The sequence below is a fragment of the Anticarsia gemmatalis genome, chromosome Z (assembly GCF_050436995.1).
Source record: "Anticarsia gemmatalis isolate Benzon Research Colony breed Stoneville strain chromosome Z, ilAntGemm2 primary, whole genome shotgun sequence".
Taxonomy (NCBI): Eukaryota; Metazoa; Arthropoda; class Insecta; order Lepidoptera; family Erebidae; genus Anticarsia; species Anticarsia gemmatalis.
Window position 1 is genome coordinate 5,999,669 of NC_134776.1, and position 23,331 is coordinate 6,022,999.

The 23,331-nt window shown below is 36.0% G+C and overlaps 2 protein-coding genes across 2 annotated transcripts in view; one reads left to right on the forward strand and one right to left on the reverse strand.

Moving 5' to 3' along the window:
* hiw (MYC binding protein highwire) overlaps positions 1-23,331 on the reverse strand; it is a 115,800-nt gene that overhangs the window by 54,278 nt on the left and 38,191 nt on the right. The window lies entirely within an intron of this gene.
* Positions 2,421-22,369, forward strand: LOC142986358 (uncharacterized). Its single transcript, XM_076134815.1, has 5 exons — positions 2,421-2,644; positions 13,529-13,781; positions 18,824-18,996; positions 19,113-19,405; positions 19,500-22,369. Exons 1-5 carry the CDS (start codon positions 2,459-2,461, stop codon positions 21,091-21,093), a joined length of 2,499 nt encoding a protein of 832 aa, XP_075990930.1. The 5' UTR covers positions 2,421-2,458; the 3' UTR covers positions 21,094-22,369.

A 23,331-nucleotide genomic window follows, 5' to 3' on the forward strand; every position in this document is an offset into this window, starting at 1 on the left:
TATTACTAACAAATGTTCGTCAATAGTATTTTGAGGCTAACTAAATAGATACTCATGCACCATATATAACAAATAGGCTGGTCAAAGTATTTGTTTCGCAATGTTTTTCTATAAATATGAATGGAAACAAAACCGCAAGACATTTTCTAAGAACATTCGTCAAATTAGATCAACAATAAATTAAAGCGGCTGACAAATACAGTGAAGCCGACTATTTATACTATACATCACCAAAAACGTGGTTCAACTTGATTCTTGTTCTATTACAAAGTGAAGAAAATTTCAAGTAATTTGCAGTATAGAAATAAAATATGATTTAATTCCAGGAACGCTTGCATAAAAGGTCGAAGATAAATTTACAAAGGTATAAACTTAGCCTTTGACGACAGATCTGTGTATGAATCGCTTTGTTACCGGTATTCAATTTAAAGTCCAACCTATGCAATTTCAAATGCGATCTATTATTTTATTAAACGGCACCGAGTGCCCGACCATTCTCTTTGACGATATATTTTTATAAAGTTCAATTTATATGCTTTGTATCGTCCAATTCTGCTGTATTCGCATTCGAAATGAATTAAACATGTAAATTGGTGTAAAAAGGGCAATTAATTGCTATATCATCAAATGATATTCCTGGAAATGTATTTATTGGTTCTGCTGAACAAAAAAATGGTTGAAAAAGCTCATTGTGAACTATTACCCAGTAATTTATATAAAAGCAGTAGTTCATTAATTAATTAATGACGCACTTAAGCTCCTTAGCAAGGAGCAAGGGTACAAGGGTTAGTAAGAAGTGCACACAGTTGCATCGCAGGGTCGGCCGCTACGGCAACGAGTAGCCACCCGCCGACCTCCGTATCTCGCGGCGTAGGCATGTGCAGACAATAATGTATCGATAGTTTTAAATATTTAAAATGCATTTTAAATACCTATAAAAATTTTAAACTAGACTTTTTTAGGAAACGTGTATTTTTTATGTATGATATGATTTCCCGGTATATAATATGGGTATAAAACACTAGCACTTAGACGAAAGTCTCCAAGTCGGATGGTTTTAACGTGAAAAAGGGAAAAGCAAAGACCACAATTTCACAATCAGGGCTGAAAATCTATAAAAAATAGAGATCTAACTGCCAATATCTTGAACCCCCTCCCTGATGTCGACGGTGACATAATTTACATATTTTTAGAATTATTTTAAAATGTTCTTATATCTAAATGAATATTAAGCAATCAATGACGTAGAACAATAATAAAAAACCAAAGGCTCAAACTAATCAGTAACCTATGAAAGAAATAGTAGAGTACGTAGGAGTTTGAGTAGTTCGTGCTTCAATTTCATATCAATCAAATTTCTAACTTCTTGCGTTCCTTAAATTGCAAACCCAATGCCTGTTATTTGATAGGAATGTTTGACACTAACGAAAGTAAAATGTATTGATATTGAAAAAATGGTGTAATATGCGACTGCTGATCCCGAGGTCTCCAATTCGATTACCTGGCCGGAAAGTGTTGTTGGTCTTTTATAAGAATTTTGAGCCAAGGGGTAAAAACGGGGCCGTATTACTGAAATTTTGCTTACTGCCTGTTAACAGGCTGTATATCATAAACCGTGTTAGCTAGACAGTTGAAATTACCGATGATGTAATTTTGTTGCCGATTATAACAACAAAATTAAATATTAAGAAACAAAATAATATAATTATTTAATGCGCTTTCCGTACAATAGACCTGTTACTTTGCTCGTTTTAGCTCGATATTGATAACAGCAACAGGTATACGCATATATGTAGAGGTATGTATAAATATGGATGGTACGGATCCCTTTGTGCGCGAATCCGACTCGCACTTAGCTGGTTTTCTTTAACATGCGTTGGAATATTCTCAATAGTAGGCTGAGGTCCAGTTACAATAACATAAACCCCCTACTATTAACATTGTAAATAACGAAAACTGAAACATTGGTGTGTTTCAAGTACCATCGGGTATAACAAACGGTGATGATATTTCTTTTTGGAAGACCGTTTTCTTAAAGAAGAAATTATAATGACACTAAAATATTTTTAAATATTTTTATAGATGACCATTTACAGTCTGGTCGTCTAGGCGTGGACTCTGATCATGGTCCAGCAAGGAACTTCTTAACATGAGACAAATGTCCAAGTTCCAAATTATTCCATTTGGAGCTAATATGAAAGCGCTCAGACTATGCCGGATACTTTTAGGAACGAACAATTAATACGACGAATATAATTTTTGATAATTACGATCTCATTAAAAACCGTCACGTTTTAGCATTGAACGTTAAAATAGTGATAACAGAAGAATGTTTCCAGTGTTAATAGTACAAATGAAATCACATCATCGATAAGACGTATAACAGTGGTGGCGGTGGTCGGCATCACTAGTAGAGGCTGACAGGCAGCGGTGATCAGTGATAGCGGCCAGTCTGTGCATGACGCTCGGCGCGGTTCGACGCGCCGGAGCGCGCACAATGGCTCGGTTTTTCGTTCTTGCCGCGTTATGCTCACTAGTATGTTGTGGGCATAATGCGCCCATGTGTAATGTTGAGTATTGTGACTGCACTCCTGATACCCACCCGTCTTGGAAAATTGTAAATTGTACTTTGAGCCGCGACCAGGTGAGTACTTCTGACTAATTTCATATATTCCATACAAACAAAAGTGAACGTGCAGCGCCAGATGTACGATCATACGCACTGTTAGTTTGTGAGTTGTTTGGACTTTAACTACACACTGGAAAACTTTTTCGTCGGATAATATTTATCTGAGAACTGTTTGAAACTTAGGAGAGCGGCTTTCCTGTTAGTTCCGTCGCTTCTTACTTGTTGCTCTATCGGAAATTACTTTAATTATTGCTAATGTAAATCAAACTTATGTTAAGTAGCTTTTAAATGTAGGAAGCGACAAACAACGGAAGAAGTAGTGTATTCTAATTCTCATCACGTCGAAACGTGTCCAAGTCAGATTACAACGAAAACTGTGGAGTAAACGTTGCTATAAAATGAACAAAACGTCATGTTACAGTACAGATTTAATGTGGAGTAGCATTTCGAAAATAGCTCGAAGCTAACACAGACACATCTCCAATGGAATTGTTTTGATTTGAATCACTAAAAATTACGTGCACGTTCTTTGAAAAGTAGTATTGTAAGTTAATTTATTATCATTGATACGAAATTAACGTAATTCAAAATGTTTTACATAAATCTGACTAACTGATCCTAAAAACTATGATATAAAACGAAATAATTGCGTCAACGGGCGGTACTTATATTTAGTTTGAATTTATATCACACGAGACTGGCTGTATCTTCTAAACAAGTTCTTATAAAACTCAACGACAGATTCAGTTGTAAACAAACAAGTTCGCCGCTAACACCAAAAAGTGTGTAAGCAAAAAAGTTGTAAACAAAAAGAAATCTACCTGGGGCTCGACCCCTCCTTGCGCCGCGCCGCCGACGGCACATATCACAATAGGAGAAACGTGTATCGAAACCAAATTCATAATAAACATGTACAGAGTTTCAGACATAGTACCAAATAGTACTTTAAAATATTTTTCTTTTATGCGTCACTAAAATAATACAGTTTATCGAGACTAATGATCTCATTACTCGAACATACGACGAATGCTAAATTAGATGGACAACGCGGTCTTTGTTAATAAGTCAACTTCATTGCGTGGACTCAGATTTCTTACATTAATTAATTATTAAACATGGCGGTTATATCAATATTTAAACGCTCTACCTACTACTACTTTATAAGAACTTCTTTACTTTATTATAAATGCTCTCTTAAGTATCGAAGAACTCCGTTTGGGGATGCGGCGTCTCCGAATTTAACTATAAATCTCAAACTATTATGCTTTGAACGCTAGTTAACAGCTGATATATATTAATGTGTAATGGCGACGGCCGACGGGGTTCTACAGGAAGTCGGTAACATTGTAACAATCGATGAACAGGTCATGGTGGGCGATAAATAGTGCAATAATGCAAATACCGATAGGCCAAACGGTCAGACGCCAAGAGTGGACCAACCATATCGGCCGGCGCTCTCCCGACCCGGCTATTTGTGGTGACGGCGGCGCACTCGCGAAATTCACGTCTAGTTCATACATAAATATATGCGCACACGTCGTCCCCTCAGATATTCTAAATTAAAATATGGTATGAAGGAAACCGGCGTCTCGCACTGAAACAATGTCAAACATAACCCGACTAAATTATTGGACACGGTTCAAAAACTTGAAAAAATCGGAATGTAGGTCAACGACCGGTTTGGTTTTGTCCCAATATATCTGAGATTGTTGAATGTTATAAATATGTTGATCGACATAATATTATATTAAGCACTCCTCCGGTGGTTTCGGAAACCACATCTTTACTGACATATACAATGTCAGAACTAAAAAGATATTCCTTATGACAATGGACAGAACCAACATTGTTTGTAATAAATAAAACAGAATTCTTAGAAAGTCTAAAAGTTCTCATTAACGTGAGTCATTTTAAAACAGTGACGCGTGATGGCGACGGTGTGAGGCCATTTCATACGCGCTAACGGTACATTTGGATAAATTGATATGTGTGCGTTTGTCAACACGGCTGAACGCCATCACAGAGCCGTGTCCAGTTGTCCACCGATTGTAGCACTGAGTAAAACAGGAAGTTAATTACTGTCGTAGAATGCCCTCGCGGAGCTATTGTCTACAGTACGAGGGTTTGACATCTGCATGCACGCCATGTACGATAAACATACCATGTCAATATAACAGCTCGCCTTCTCAAAAATGTAATATCCCACGAAAAGGAGTATTTCTTGATGTAAAATATTTAACATTTGTACCATATTACAATCATATTGTGTTAGGATTTTGAACAAACGCGTTTATCTACTTCGACGTCGATTGAATCTATCAATTTGAGACTTTGGTAGATGACCGGAAGTCGGTAATGAATACAGTATTAGCCCCTAATATTATCATTATTATTGCAACTTTTCCTTGATCGAAACAAGCACTTCTTACGTGACAATATAGAGACTAGATAATATTGCATTGGGGACCTAACTAAGTAACTCTCTTTAATTATCTTGGAGTTAATTTATAACAGTATTTATATAACAAATATAATTGAGCAGTATTTATTTAAGCAGTATAAAATGGATCATTCGTTATAACGATAGAATTACAACTACAGTTACTAAGTTGAACAGTCTACGCTCAGCCCTAGACACTTAAAATCTTAACAAGTTCTTTAAACAATACATAGAGTTGAAAAGTTAAACACCATAAAACGATAGGGCGGGTATAAGACGGTTGTAGACAGAAGGTTAGCCACGGGTACTCGTGAGAGAGCTCCTAAACGTTCTGTACGACATAAAAAAGCTCTAGACGTACACCTGTTGCGTGTGACGAGAACTTGTGACTGTCTTGTTCTTAGAAGAAAAACGTATGAACTCGACATGCGTGCGACGGCAAATATTTGACAAAGTTGCATGCCTGTTTGCTTGTTTTCAAAAGTAGTTTGTTATAAGTTCAGATACAAAATATAGAGAGGTTACTGTAAGAAACTCATGAGTAAATGGAGAAACTTTAGAATTGGACATTGCTAAATTTATAATTACAGATTACAGATGACGGATCTAATATACCAATCGTATTCGCTTTTACAAAACTTGGAACAGTTCTCTCACTTTCCGTGAACAAACGAACGAAACAAACGGATCTAGTGAGGAAAAAAAATAAAAATAATCATATGAGCCGGTCTCAAGCAACACGCATCGTGAGCGTAGCGCGGCCGGCCGGGAGCATCGGACAAACCATAAAAAAACGTAATGAGAGATCGCTTCCTGCGACGCTAGCGGCCTATACTATGGTATTCTGATACAAACTTCACATCCACTATTTGTATATGTTTTACGAGCTTTCGTAGTTTAGTATTGATAAACTGTAAATATAGAGCATGGTAAAAGTTATTTGTTCTTTATGTTCTTAAATCTACATTTGTCATTGAAGAGCTTCTTAAAATAGTCTGCGATTTCAATGTTTGTTAAAGTTTATTCCAAACGCATAAGGCATTTGCGATTCATAGCGCTCGGGAAGCTGACCTATTTTGTATGTTCGCGCATAAATGGACATTTATATAAAAGTCGGAGTTATCGTAAAGGTGTTTTATTAAACTAGAGTCACTATTCAATGAAATAAGCACTATTATTGCCAAACCGCCGACAGCGTGCCTACGGAATTACACAAACATAGATGAATACAGTACACGAAGTAATTTATTTGATGAAAATGAAAAATCATTTTTACGCGAGGCCATTTTTGTGTAAACTCTATCGTGTCAGGGTGACGGATTAAAATAAGTACATTACAAAACAACATATTGATTTTAGCTTTATAAAATCGGACATAAAGAGCTCAATGCAACTTTCATTTCAACGTGTCGTGATAAAATTTATACAACGCAATTACTACATTTACATTTAGACCAAAGCAATATTGGAACCTGGATCGATACTTTAATATTTCGCTGCTAGGACGTTGCGATATTCTGGTGCATAGTAAACTTGAGATTAGTATTTTAGGCTCAAACTAGAACAGTTCTTAACAAAACATAACCACGACACGGCATAATCAATCTTATTTTAAAACTCCATAAAACTCTTATGACGTTTAGAACTTGTTCCAACATTATTTTGAATATCATTTCCAAAATTTAAAGTGAAAAAAGGCTAAACAACTCTATATATTTAGAATACAAATTAAAAGATTTAATGGAATATAAGTCCTTATAGTTGTATATTAATTGTGTGATAACTACCTAGTTCTTTTGGAAAATGGAATTGTAGGATCTGCCACAATGCTCTCAATTAACAATATGGGAATGCAAAATATATTAGGAGGTTAAAAATAGCCCAAGACCAATACAGCTTTACTGCGAATAGTGATTCAAATATATGAGTTTGACACGTGTTGTTTAATTGAGAGGACGTTGGGACAAGACAAATACTTACTGTGGAAATAATTATAATTAGAAAATTTTTATGTAGATAGATTAAGACTGGTAATCATGGCATCTTAGCTTTTAACTTGTTTTGCTTATGAACAGTGCTAGTTTTAGATATCTACATTAAAACATCATATGCAGCATCATATGTCTTGCATAAGAATAATAAAAATATTACATCAGAGACTTTCTCTGTTTGTATTAGGCTTATAATAACTACTGAAGTAGACGCGAGGAGACTGAGCTCACACGCCGAAAAAAGGGAAATTTCTAAATACACTGTAACTGCATACAATAAAGTCATAATGCAGGATCATTAGTCATAGCGAAATATATCAATTAGTAGTGATAACGGACTTAGTGATTGAAAAAAGGGTCATAAAGCTTGCTAATGGCTATCACTATTGTTCTTAATACAAGGGATACAATAAGTTAGTTCAAACAATGGCAACATCATCGTTAAACTATTTATACTGAAAAGATAAGATCCTATAGCTAATCACTGTGTTATCAGAACCGTGGTTAAATTTGCGATACATGATATTACAGACGGTATTAGTGAGATCATAAAGACTGTTATCGTATGCATATTAGTGCGACAGTCATCCGAGCGGTCAGTCGATGGTCGTCGTATTTCTGTTATATCCCTAATGGAGGCTAAAATAGACTTAAAAGAAATACCAAAGATTTATTTACTAAGTTTCTGATTATCATTACACCATGAGCTATTGTTCTTGAAAGTTGGGCTTTTGTAAGTTTGTGTAGGAAGAAATGTATATTACTAGTACTGTGAACATTGCTATTAAAAATAGTACAATATCTCGAATTATCTGCTTGATTAACCGATTCTGGGTAGAAGCGAGATCGCGCAATCTTTAATTTTGTAATTTAATATAGGGTTTCTACAAACTCTACTGACACTGCACTGCATAACGAAGCTTTACAGTTGAATAAACAAAGCTTTGAACAAATTGATCGAATAATTAAATTCCGATTATTTCAACATTCAATAAACAACACATTCGTATTTTAGTGTCAGTTCTCTCGTAAACATTTTTAAAATATCTCTGGTATTGACGTAATATCATGCGTTCACTACGTATTGAGTACAACACCTACAATCAAACTAAAAGTAGTCCAAATTAAAATAAACAAAATAAGTTAATATTTTTGATTTTCAAGAATACATTCTAAAAGAAAGCGTCAGCAGCAATCACAATTTCATTGAAAAACCATTCTGTACTTTTAAATTATTCATATTATTTGCTTTACGCATTTTCACCGACTGCGCTCATTCCAGCGCATAGCGAAAACGGATTTCAAAAAGCCATACCATGGATGTCAGCGGATTTTACTAGATAAAGGCACAACGACATTGACACTAGTTAATTCAATATTTCATTTATACTTATGTACTTTGCTTTGCTTTCAACAACTGAACGGGATTTCAAGCCATTAGTAGAGTGCGCGTAATACAGTTATTTAAATATACAGTACTGTCGATTTATTAAGTCTGATAATTACAAGTACAGTGCTATTGAACGATAGAAAATGAAATGAAAATAGGTTAAAATACTAAATAAATACGTAGAATTAGTGGTGATTTGTTTATTAAAATATTAAAGAGTTGTTATTACCTACATCGGTACGTTTTCCGAAGTAACGTTTACTAAAAGAAGTGACTTCTCATATTTATATTGGTGCGAGAGCGACATTAAACCGGACTTAGATAAATAGCAGTAATGTACCACTAATAAAGCAAGTCAAAGCTTTGAGCAGCGGTGCGGATTTAATTTAAAATGTTTGCGATTCCAATCTAACTAAACAAACCGTTATTTGCTTCATACACGTAATAGTGTACTTTACAGTTATAAACTTGAACATTCTGGAAATTATGTTCCTATTAGAATTTATAATGGTATTAATGCGTTATAAGTTCTGATACTATATTGAGAAATATTTGGTTGAATCCCACCGTTGTATTGATGCGGCGGCTACTCAATGATACTATTTCAGTAATACATTATACATCCCGCTCATTCATAGAACGCTATAGGTGTTTCTTACGGCATGCCGCCGCTGTCATATTCCCGGAATATAGTCTAATATTAATTCAAATGACCTGATATAGCCAATCTATTTCGTTGCTAATGTCCGCTTAGTTATATCACGATTTGCAATAATTAACGACTTCCAATTTATTTAGATACTCGAAGTCTAGCCATTCAGTCACATATTTGGTATTTAATACTATGGTATAAAAAAATGAACTAACTGAAATATTTTTATGTGAAAACATTTTTCATTGTTTGACATGTGACATGTTAGCCTGAAGCTATGAATATAGGTTTTGTTTTACCAAATAATCCTGGTCTATTTCTATGAAAGGGAACTGTAAAAAATCTAGAGTTTCACTTTCAACCAAACCTATTGTTCAGTTTCACTAAATATTGGAACATCCGGATTGCAAAACAAAAGCCGATACGGTGTCTGTACTTTCCCATCAGCACCAGAGCTATTAGACGGTAAATATAAACGGACAGACATTATTATTTAATACATTTCGTATCACCGTTAAGTATCAAGATTTAAAGTTACATAACATGCAACTTTCGAGTGTCGACAACAGAAACATACCGGAAATATTCATTGTCGTTATTAAATATATTAAATTTAACTTGTGACTGTTAATATCTCACACGTTTAACCTCTACTCGCACCAGCGAGCTGACATACAACCCGTAGATGGAAAAAATCATTTTGAGCTTAAATACATACAAATAAAACGATCATTCTTCGAATATTCGTGGAATTTAAAATATACGAAATATTTTTCAATATTTACACGTTTTTAATATTTGCTTTTGACGTATTGCATACCGGTAGCACGTGAAAAATTTAAGTCAGAAAATCATTCGAAAAATTTATAGGGTAAGTCTTCAATATTGAACAGTTTATAACATTAACTTATCTGACGTTTATTGAGAACATCATCTGATATACTTGCAAGTTTCCTCACAGACTTTATTTGTGCAGTACGATGGAGTCTGAAAGAGAATCGGATAGTATCTAGCCGAGAAACCTCATTTGCTATCGACCACTTATTTACGTCCAAGTATATTGTACTTGGACATAATGGTGTTGTAATAATAGCACGTGATGTAACACCGGAGAACATACTGTATTGTTTTGTTTTGTTTTCATAACATCTATGGTCGTAGTAAATATTTGGAATCCTGAGTATCTCTAAATAGTCAGTTAGGGCCGTGAGGACGCACTATGCCGTATACTTACAACATAATTTGATCTGTATCGAGAACGAGATACAAGATACGACAGAGTGCTATAGCATATGAAACCGTTTCATTGTTTGCCACCAAGGCCGTAACACAAAAACTATGACATTACCAATTATGTGCGTAATATAATTATACAATCCTTGAGCTTTATTATTCAAAGTGAGAGAAATATTTTATAGTCATAAAATTACAATAGGTATGAAAAATCATAGAATCATTTTACATGTCGACCACATCATAAACAGAGATCTTAATCAGCGTCCACCGTTAATTAATGTTATAGTTTAAATAGGTAACTATTTGTAACATGAGTATAGTACAATGTTACGAGTAAATTGTCTGTAATTGAAAATCAGAGCTGGCCTGTATCTGTGGTGACTCAAATGGCTCAGTTACACTTGAACTAAACAGTATTTGCTTGGAGACAGCCGAACTAATGTAAACATTATATGGACGCAGCAAAGTTCAATCTAGAGCGGTCATTAGAACATGTGTGTTGGCGCTTTACGACGCAAATCTGACTAATTGACGCCCAATGAAAGAGGTGAACACCCAGTGGTCCAGACAGGTCGCCAACTAAATAAGTAATGGGCCTTCTCGAAAATTCACTCCACTTTTTTAAAATATTGCATCTTCTGTGTTTTAAGACTTTAGTATTATCAGTACCTAATAAGAAGGTGGTAAGGTAGGTGTAAGACATATATGAATAGCGGAATAGATAACAGTGCGTCAATACCGGAAAATTTAATAAAAATCTGCTTCTCCGATTTCAAATATAAAACGTTGCTGCATATATGGGATTATAAGGCCGCGCTTGTGATTTATAAGTCCACAGGGCTTAATGCAGATATTGAACACGTCCTGAGAGTTATTGACAACGAGGAATGTGATAACGCATCCAATACACCCTACATCGAAATCGAAGGTGCACTTAATTGAATATTGGCTCGAACATCTATGTACAACACCTTTTATTTTCCTTTAAAATTCAATTTTAATATGTTCTTGACAGCAATACACAAGTTTATTAGAAAAATATGTTTAGCAAAGACACGTGCTGTGATTGTAACCGCATGAGCGTAGCTGTATCGCGATCGCACCCATCTATTGTTCCAATTGACTTATGCCCCATCAGTCGACCGAAAGTCTCCGGGCATTGTGTTCAATGTCTTCCGTTGATTCCACCTAGTTCTGCAAAGTCCAGCCAACTGGCAAACTAGATCACGATCGACTACGGGCCCTTCGGTTTTTTATTCGTGACATTATATAGAAACAAATAATGATGCAATTGCGACCCGCACTATGAGAAACAAGTCATGCTGTGTTCTGACCTGCCCGGCGCACAACTCACCTAACGAACAGGTTTTGCACGCAACAGAGAGCAGACTACCGACTTAATTCGTCAGCCACAACACCACATATCTACTCTACCTACTATACAAATGTATAACCACGTCGTATATTAATTTACTTAGGCTTCCAATAAGTGTTTTCTGCAAACTGTATTGCATTTTTAGCGCAATTTTCCCCATAATGGGACTTTGACAGAATTGTTTCTTGTAGATGTAACTGGGTACTGTATCTATACAATTATCATTCTTTCGATTTATAATAACGTTAAACCTTCCATCTTTTATGCAATCACAGTAATAACAAGTCCAAGTGACGTAGAGCAATAAAACGGAGATTGTATAATTAGTTATTTCAATGAGCACGTCTCGGCAATATCTCAAGTGGGTAACATTTAACGTTGACTTCTGAATTGATCGAAAATGGGGAGTGACCACAGCAGCAGTGGTATCTCGCGGTCATCGACAAACTTGCCGCCGTAAATGGCAACAGTTACAAAACAAAAGTGCACAGACTTGACTGTGACTCAGTGAGACCAAGTACGCAACGCTACTGCAATGGTAAACAGATACAAACCCGTTATCATGTTTCTTTAAGTTACAAAAAAAACATACTTTTCGTTCAAAAATGTTAAGAGCTACCCATTTTCTATGGAGAGATAAACGCAGAGTTCAAGAAGTTCAGCATCGACGAAATATGGATACAATTAGTGCGTGTGTGCGTGTCTATATTTGTATGTGTGTTTATTTTTATTTCGCGGTACGCATGTGAGAGCGGACGTGTCATCTATTCGTTTCTTTGTGGTTACATCGCTACGAGTCCACTCTAAGAAATAGCAGTTGAGTCGAACACTGTTCCGAAATACAACAACAAGATTTTGAACGCAGAAATTAACAGCACTCACTTGAACAAATATGTATCTGTTATAAATTCGAAACCTGCATTGTTCGGGCTATCTTACGTGATGAGTCATATTCGTTTGTTATCTATGGCAGTGGGAATGAATACGAGCGGCTCGGCAACAGCTATTATATGAACACAAGGAGTCGTATTAGCTGATATCTCGCTATATAACAGTTGACAAAGATAAAAATATTTACTTACATATAACTATTATACGTATTTGCCTATTGTCATTGCGTTCGAAGCTTTAACTTTAAAATAAATAGGGCACGGCTACAGACCCTTAGGTGTTGTTTCGTCAGTGGCGTGCACTCGTTTACTTTCCCCACATGATACGTAATTTAATCAGCAGCCCGTATCCGTTGTGCCCCTCGACTTAAAGGACCACCGGAATTGCGACACACTCGTTTGTCTAAAGTGTACTATGCTATTGCTGACTCCACACAACATATAGATAAATTATTTCCAAATTTATATATAATATGATAACAGACAGTATCCTAAAAATACTTTATCGATAATACTGCAACAATTGGTGATTAATATTAGAATTTGCCATAACAATATTATGATTTCTTAAACACGCGTAGAAAAACATTGTTATCAGCTAAAACAAAGAGTTTGTTATGAGCCACTTAGTATTGTTTTACATTCACAGGTTCGTGTTAAACATAAGCATGGCCTGGTTTAATATTTAATTAGTCGGCCAATACCTTATAAATGTTCGATTAAAAGTTCAACATTTCGTACCTAGGGCACAAAACGGGGTGCAGTAGAGCACATCGGTATTAATAGGCTGTACAACTGACAGAGTCGTATTTTTGAAGCCAGTTGAATTATTGTAAAGAAACGGTTCGCCCTTTTAAATTATTCTCAAATACATTGGCTAGTTGAATATTGAACAAAATTTATAGCAATATTTTGTGGTTTTCAGAAATTGGATATCCTCGAAGGTGATCTACCAGAGACTACGACAGATTTAGTAATTAATGGCGCTGGAGTATTGATGTTTGGTGCCAATTCATTGACGCGACTACGTGATGCACGACGTATCTACATCTCAGGAGCTGAGATCGTTTTCATGAGGGCTTATGCAGCGACCAACTTGGATGTTCTGTACCTGCACTTGGACGTAGAGAATTGCGGTGTGTTCCGGATTGAAGAGAATACTTTCAGTAAAATAAAAGGTAAGTTCATAGCAATAGTAAACACCTTAGCGAAAGCGACTTAGTCCGCTTGCGATCCATGATGCCACGCGTATTCTCTAAAGCTGTGCTGTATGACTTTGAGTTACGCATCTACTTTAAGTTTGTTTAGTAGCGTAGCGAACTTTATTCCTTATTTATTAAGTTACCAGTTTCTCATGCTCGTGTAGTTTTAAGACTGTCGTTAATTTACGTTTTCTCTTATATTTGTTAGTAGGTATTTACAAAGTAACTTTCATCACCAATTTCAACTATTTTCCATAAACTAGTATCAATCGGTTAAAGAAACGTACATTATTTTTTTAGAGTCGATGAAACAGAATCAATTATAACAAAGAGGTCTTGCTCAGAACTTTAAGTGATACGATTGGTCATTCCTGCGTTATTATTCACAAAATGAGTCCCTCACTCGCGATTATTAAGTGGTGCATCATCTTTGAAAAATACATGTCTGGAAATCGATGCGATAAAGATGTTCAATTGAGATTGGCGCTTTGCTCGTATAAACACTTTCGCCTTAAAGACGCGATGCGGCAATGTAAATGCGATTATGTTATTGCTTAGATTGTAACCGGTTTGGGTCGGCAAGCCGATAGTGGCGGGCCGCCGGATGGCTCCGATTATCGGGTCGTCGGCCAATATTCAACTAGATGGACGACGTTCATTATTTTATTTATTCTGATTGTGCATGTGGTCTTGGCATATAGATCCTTAATATTACAATCATAGCGCATAAATACCGGGATAATTTTATAATTCAAAGTGGTACCTAGGTCGTGTTCCAAATAAACCAGCGCAGCGTCGGATTTGATAATCTTATCAAATCAACGTTAACTTGCCTGCTCTTTTATATTTCGCGTTTGTCTAACATGTAATCGACCTAAATAGTAGTAGGTAGGTGTTAATTTGCTGGCCAAAAGAAGTAAGATAAGATGCGTTAGTACTCGTAGTATGAAGATCTATTGAGACGTGTGTTGGGCGTAGGATGTGCTCGTACAACGGCTCCTTGAACGGCTCCTGACAAATAATGCGAGCTATAAAACGAGACTAAACTGAGACCTTTGTTACTTTATCAGCTACACTTGATATCAAGTGTCTCTCTCTGCCTTTAGTCCAACATCAATTTAAAGACTTGCACTCATGACGCGCTTTGCATCACACTATTAAAAATTTTAGAACTATTTCTTTGAAAAATGTCACCACAAAGATTCGCAAACATAACATATTAAAGTGCCGCACTCTCCAAAGAGGAATCTTATATGAACTTTAAAGGATTATTCTTGTATAAACACGTGAATGTATTTTCCTTTCTTTCTGCAGTTTTACATGCAAAATAGTTCGTGGTATATTCAGAGACTGTAAAGGATCACTTTAAAATCGAATATCTTAGCATATAACACTCCCAAGAACCCTAAATTTTAAAAACATCGCGTTATTACTGTTTTCATCTAGCTTTCGTGAACAAAATGTAGGTTTTCCCTTTAAATCATTTTTAGTTTCTATGTAAATTCTAAGTAGCATAATTTAAAATCATTTTGGTGGATAGGGGTAGTCCGATTATCTTCCATTATCTCATTTAGAATAGCATTTAGTTAATGTAAATTTTCTAAACTGCAATTAAACCACATAACTCGACACTGAACGTACGTCATCACTGAATCACAAATTAATCCTAATATAACAACAATACCAAATCAGATTTAGTGAACAAAGTAATTAAACAGCACGAGGGACGTAATCCGGAATCCATTTGCGGTTATTCATATTCATTGTTGACAGTACACTCATAATGGAATCATCCAGTACTTAACACTCGAATGACGACAAATATTTTACACGAGCTTTAACACACAGACGCTGTCAAAAGGTCTTTTGCGAAATAAAAGTGATCAAACCTGACCTCAGACACCTACGTATGGCACAACAAAGATTATTTAAACATCTAGTCGAGTATCGTGTGACATCCGTGTTATTCCGCTCTGGTATTTGTTTACAGCGCACACAAGCACTTCGGGTGCATTAGCCGGTAACAAAACCATCACAATCTTATTGTAGAACCCGCATAGTGTGATCGCATCCATTATTATGCACTGTAATTTGATCTCCCGGGATTTAGATATTATGAAAGCAAATACGGTTTCATCAAAACGTACATAAAATATTCAATTTGCCATTTTCAATACGCTTAAACGGAGTCTTTTTATTATATTGTGATAAAACAAATAGTGTTGGATTCCTTTACGGTTTTTGTTACTATGTAAGAGTGAAATTATTCGTCGATACGTTCCTGCAGTGTTCGTAAGTTACGAGTGAGCGTATCATTAGAAATGATGTCGCAACATGTCGACATATGGACAGAAGCTGTGCAGTGACGCACATGACATACCGCGCCGTGCTACACATGAACGAAAGAAAAAACCACACTCGATGCAGCAACTGCAAGCCAAACCAAAGATAGATGACAATACTGGGCCATTAGATCAATGACCGCCTATTCAAAAGTGGCCGAAATCAATAACTTTACACAAATAGGTGGTAACCAACCATCTCTTGTTTCGTTATCTCACCGGTAAGATATCGATTCAAAGCTAAACCGTCTAGGCCTAAGTGGATTGCATCCAAAATAAACCTTAACTCGGTCTTATTATAAACTTTGCTGCATCAGGGAAAAATATTTCAACACATAGCCAAATTAAAAAACTTTGTCAACTTTTAACTAGTGATAAAAGTTATTTAAACAACGCAACTATGCAATAGTTAAATTGTTACGAGGAAGGCATTCAAAATCCTTACAGAATATATCCTTATTAGCTGTTTGTTTGTTGTAATCAAAACTAATTCGGGCGTATTCTAAACAAATACACCACACGTCGGGTTACAAGGAGGCGTTAACGGTGTGTGTCCACCATGATTGCTCGCCACTACGGGAAATGCTTGCGGCCTCTCAAAATAAACCAGCATTAAAATAATCTTTAACATTGTAGCTACAAAACCGAGATAATTATATAATTTTTGTTTAGACTCAGTACAGCTAAGACGAATAATTATTGCTAAAGATATCATTTATTTCAAACGGATTTTGTACAAGTCTCAAAATAATAATAAAAATATATAGCCTAAAGAGATCTTGAATTTGATAACAATCGCTCGCCATACTATAATAGATACGAATTACAGTCGGAAACTTGAACATGTGGTAATAATTCAAATTAAGAGTCTGCATTAAGTGAAGCATAAGAAAAACAGCATCATACTGACATACGCGGGTGTAAGAGAGACAATGAACTTAATTGCGTAAACCCAGAACAAGGCAAGATCATGGACGAAACAAAATTAGACTAACAAAAAATTATGTCTCGTGGTTATTATGACCTAAATCTTGTTATTTTTAATGACCAAATTAGCTCACGATCTGTGAATCAGAATAAAAGTCTTTTCGACCTAAAGTATGATTTAATTTAGACAAAAGATTGCCAAAACCAAACTAGTTACAAAAAAGTCAGAAACAATATGCAAGTACTGCATGATAAGCACTAACTAGACACCTATTCATATAAGTTCAAAGACTAAAAGTAAATGTAAAATGAGCGCAAAATGACAATATTTTGACACATTACAGAAATGTACCGCGTTACTCAAGGAACAGGAATATTTGTAACAAGTTATTAGACATAAAATTTCGCAAATTGTTCGAGTTCCGCCAACATGCACCGTGGAGCCGGTGCCACTGGATGACTAATTCTGGACTATTTCTGTGTCGCCGCCGTTCATAAAGAGCCACAAACATGCACTTACGTACATATACTTGTGTTGTATCGCGTTACTTGCACCTAACTTAGCTTTAATTACCAGCAAACTCAACTTTTTGTGTACTCGTATTAATATGTGGTTTTTTGCTCTTGTTTTTCTCGTACAATGGAGTTAATTTACCCATTCATCTATATACCGGTGCCTATTTCATCAAAAACTACTTTAAAGGTTATAACAAAGAGGTTTAGAATTATGTCTCAAAAATAGAGCTAAAACTAGACTCAAATACTTGAAAAATTATTGCTTGTGCCTGCGTATTGTGCTATAAATCGGAAATAAGGTTTTCTAGGAGATCGCCAATAATTCCGGGGTCTTCGCTTTTACACGTTTTTATTGAAAGCAACATTTTCCTCTATTTCATTCATTGCGTCAAATGCATAAACACAAAGCTTTGACAACTACTGCAAAATCGCTCTTTTTATTTCAAGCTCCCAACTCAATAAGCTTCAAAAAACGAGCTTGTTCAATTGTGTACTTGAGATTTTACCTATTTTATTTATGTTCGTATTAATCAGAATGCAGCTACTATTGAAGCCCACTAAGTATCAAGAACTTGAAACTTTTCTATAGAACACAAGTTACTGGAAACCTGTTCCATCGGTTTCAATGCAATCTTTTCTCGATTGGCATCGCAACCACTCAGTAAGACCTCTTGAAATCACCAGACAGTAAAATTCGCGGTTTCTGCAACATGTCTTGTGGGGTCTTGTTGTTTGGTCGACTTCTACGTACCCATTCAACTGAACTTAAGTACCGTAATACGAGTTTTATTTAGTTATTTGTATTATATTAATTGAGAAAGTTATAACTACAATGAAATTTTATTAATTAGCTATGTTACGGAAATTAAATACTAAAATTAAATTTTTAATGAACGCATTATCGAAACAATACCTCACATTAGACTAGTTTGTCTGTGTTTCGGCTTCGGATTATTAATTCAATATAAATCGAGGATACCTCCGGGAGCCGATAGATGGTTGGCACCGAAGCGTCACTCGGTGGTTTCTAGCTAAAAATACACGATTTCCCCGACTCGATATTCGTGTGCCACAGGATAATGACTCATGAGGCACTACATTACAAAGCAATATGAAATGTTTAGTTTGTCTTAAAATGCAGATATTTTTTTAAACACTAACCGTAAATATTGCGGACCTCTGACCTTTCGGAAATTCAACATTATATTTATGCAGTAAATTCCTTGATTGCAGGTCCCCTTTCGGTGACAATAAACAATTGTGAAAGCGTGTCCACGGAAGGGCCTGCTTTCTCCTGGCTCTTAAACATGAACATCACTGACGTTAGTTCACTGCAGCTCGGCGCAGGCTCCTTCAGACTAGATCCTACAGCCGGTAACGTCGGCGAACATGGTCCAGGCATGTCGGTCAGTATTACACTTTTGTTCTTAACCTTAAGCAATGCGAATGAAAATACTGCATAAGCGAAATTCCAAAAATTATGTGTTCGATTCATTTTTAACGGACACTATTTTTGTTTCAGATCAAAATGAAAAATGTATCAGTACCGGACGTTCCTGCTCGAGTATTCGGTTCCTCCGCAGCAGAGATAGTGTTAGATAACGTGAGGATTAACGGTATCCATGCCGGAGCTTTCTCCGCGAACACTTACAACATCGTGATGGCTCTGAACAGTTCTATACAAAATATAGACGAAGACGCATTTTCACAACGATCACTCATAAACAATCTCTACTTCTTCGGCTGCAGAATACAACAACTAGCTTCAAGAGCTCTGCAGTCAGCTGTAGGAAATCTTAATATTTCATACACGATGTAAGTATTTTCGAAATTTCCGTGTCTCTGATGATGTATTGAGACCCAGCTTGATTATGTAGTAGGTACTAATAATTGACTATTTCGTTTTCAGAATTGAAAACATCGACACAGGCGCTATTAACATTACGGTAGCGTCTGTTGCAATCCGCGATACCGAATTCATCAATTTGATGGAGAGAAGCATTGAATTGTCGTCATGGACCAAATTACATATGGAGAGGAATTCATTCGACGAACTATTACCAAATGCTATAGTAGCGTTGGATACAACTACACATGAACAATCCGCTCATGAACTGACTTTTGTTGGAAATGAAATAGAAACTGCACATCCCAACAGCTTACAGTTTATAGGGCAAGCTCAATCTCACTCAGCATACACGGTCGTTTATAAAGAAAATTACTTCGGACACACTTGTCACTGTAACATAAGCCAATGGTTAGCTGAAACTTTGAACATTGAGTCCGCAGAGGCTTATAAATCAGAAAGCTACTGCACAGTAGATGAATTCTTAGCTCGCTGCTTTAATGAGCCCGAACAGAACATATTGTTCGACAAATTTTTAGACGGCATTTGCGTGAAAAATTCTCTCACGTTTCATTGTAAGCCATACGTAAGGAGAGCTGATGGAAGTGGCACTGAAATAAAGAACCCCAGATTTCCTCACAAGAATAAACATGATCAAGCAATTAGTGAACGTGACAAAAAAGTGATTGGAATCGTTATAGTAACCTGCCTAGGATGTGTAGTAATCGTCATGTTTATTAGTTTCGTAAGATGGATGCGACGAAAAGGCTACTGTATCAATGTCAAAAACTTTTTAATATCTTCTAACTCGGCGTGCGCCGCTTTTTGTGACCGGATATTTTCTTGTGGGGCGGCTAATGGTCTAGATAATGCTAGATCTATTTCTCGACTTTCAATACATGAATATTCCGAACGGCATTGCTTAAATGAACCAACTAGAGTTCAAGAAATGGTCCAAGAAACCAATTTCTGCGAAGAACCAGTCGTTACAGAAGATAAAACAACACAAACTTTACCCGAGGAACTGACTAAGGAACTACTAGAAAATCTTAAAGAAAGATTGGAAAGCCCAGAAAATTACGTTGAGGCTCGTGAAACCATTGAACATTTGTATGTACTTACTAAGATGGAAGAAAATCGAAACAAAGCACCAAAGTTAAATAATGTCGAGGAAAATATTTATGAGCTGCCCTTCCAAAACACAACACCTCGAGTCGGTAAGAACAACAAGCAAATGAAGAGTATTGGCACAGGAACACCCACTCTCGACAGGCTGCAACCCATGTCGCCGTATAATAGGCAAACCGCACTCGTTCATGAATATTTCGAGCCAAAAGATTTGGCAGTACATTTGTATGCAGAGATAGCTAACAATGATAAAGAAAAAAGGACACTTTTGGGCAACATGCCTGACGTTGTTGGTGAACAAGCAGTCCCTCGCGGTCCATACCTAAAAGCAGTACGGGAAAAGATGAATACCACTGGCACTCAAATGAGTCCTCCGTCTAAGTCATCAAACAGTTCGCCAGGAGCTCGAGGAATGTCGACGATTAAATCGACAGCGTCTAATACTTCAGCTAAAATGATGAACCGCCCACTTCCAGAGAAGCCCGCTACTTTAGACCCTGGGGAAGGTACATCATTTCAGCTTGGTTGAGATTCGGCCCTCGACCGGCCGGCGTCTGCGCAAGATGCGCGGGGAACGCCGGTGGTCGAGGTTACCAGGACACCTCGCACCCAGAGGCGACACCGGTCGTGGTTGGGGCCTAATACTGAAGATATGGACTTTTATTGGAACTTGGACCCGTGCGTGACAGGCTAAGTGGGCATACCGCACCACATGTGAACGCGACGATGCTTAAACATTTCTTTGCTGTGATATTAATTTTGTTTATTTTAATTTTTAATTACCTTTGAGTGAAGTGTCGTGCCAGACACTGTTGTACGTATATTTGTAAATAATATAATTAATGAGTTGTAATTAATTTTGAATGTTGAACCAGACTATGGTGTGATTTACCGAATAATTTCTGAGAGGTTCTTAGTGTCTTTAATAGTTATGCTTTTTATTACATTGATGCTTATTTATCTAATTTCAAGCTGTCAATTTATCACGATTTGACTAACAACAGCTAATGCTAATGAGCACCATGCGAAGTCTCATTATTCACCAGTATTTAATATGTAATTTGGTGTTATATAATAATCGGTCGGCTCATAAAAGACATTTATAACAGAAATTACAGTGATTAAAAAAGTGAACTACCCGTTTGTGACAGTGACTAAAAAGCAGACAATAAGTGCTTCAAAATGTGTGGGACCTGACATTACAGGCTAAACATTCAATATAACAGTGTTATAAATATAAGTGGACCCGAAATAGTATGTGGCATTTCAATAAATATCCTTACACTAGGAAAAATTAAATTGTGATTAAATATAATTCCCTGATCGATAAAGTAATATATTATATAACCAGCCCCTTTTGCTGTCGTCCCAAAGGTTAGTGAGTCTTTTAGAACCCTTATTTTAGAAAAATATTGCATCAAATACTATATTTGTATACCAAAATTTACACTTCAAAGTTTATAAACTATTTTCTCCTATTCAAAACCATTTATTAGGCATTACGCTCAAAATCGATTTATTTAAAGAATATTTTATACTTATTTATTTTAGTCCAGAATCTGTCCTATTCCTAATGTTAATAATATATGACGATGATAGAATAAGTGGGAAATTGTAAATGTTAATTTTAATATCTCATTGAATTTCATATTTGCCATAAGATAGAGAACAGTCATTATCTATTATGATACAATTATTAATAATGTGTAACAAATATAATGTTATTTACGATGATAGCGTACTTTTCTGTAGAGAAATGACGTTATGTTATTCCATTGATGTTCCATAATAAATAAATGTTGAATGTCTAAACTGCCTTTTCTTAGAACACACCTTTAAAATAATCTATAGTAAAGATATGATACGTACAACGGGTGCTTTGGGTGTATCTACGATCAATCGCATTCTTTTTCGTAATGTTCAATGATAAGAGCATTATTTCTTTTTAGTTATCTAATCAGGTATATACTGAGAAGGTACTTTGGCACACTGTAATATTAGTATAACAGACAGTAACAATAAAATCGAATGAAAGCTAATGTCGCACAAAATAAAATCACAGGTGTAAAATTATTACGACCTCAATGACATTACAACTGAAGTCGTAACCGATCCTCTAGTATTATTAGCAGATGTACTGCGATGGCTCGAAATAGGAGAATAAACCTACTGAACTGACATCTTTTATATCTTTATAAGAGTAAGAGTAGTAGGAACACAAAGTCTATTAACGCTAGGTCGACTTTTGGCAAAGAGTAGAACAGAGAATTCGCTAGAGCTCCATCGACCTCTTTCTTTATAAAAATATATTTCGTAGAATCTCAATAGATTATTATCAAAATGAGTTGATCTTGAAAGAAAACCTGTTTTTTATTATGATTTCAACTTCGTTGTTCGACCTGTGCGGTTAACTCAGTTACGAGCACAACTTACACTATTTGGCCATTAATAGATGTTCTCAGAACTCATTCCTTGGTTACGCACTGCCGAAATTAAACAACTACCTAGCCATTTACATTTCCGTAACAGAAGTGGGCAAGCTTGCTCGTTGCTTGTACTGAATGGGTGAATATCTCAAAAAATTGTAGTTAGGTACAAGGGAAGGAGATTTGAAGTTTAATTTCGTAGAAGTATGTGATTTAAGTACTATCACATCAAACAAGTACTCAAATACGATGATGATGAACGATGGGTCCGGATCAAATGAAAAACTGGGATTCTTTTATTAATTCGTATATTCCGTATACTACGCAAATACTAACAATAA

Coding starts and splice junctions, on each gene's coding strand:
- LOC142986358 (XM_076134815.1), top strand. CDS start 2,459: ATGACGCTCGGCGCGGTTCGACGCGCCGGAGCGCGCACAATGGCTCGG. Junction 2,645..13,528: donor GTACTTTGAGCCGCGACCAG/GTGAGTACTTCT, acceptor TGTGGTTTTCAG/AAATTGGATATCCTCGAAGG. Junction 19,406..19,499: donor CTTAATATTTCATACACGAT/GTAAGTATTTTC, acceptor TTTCGTTTTCAG/AATTGAAAACATCGACACAG.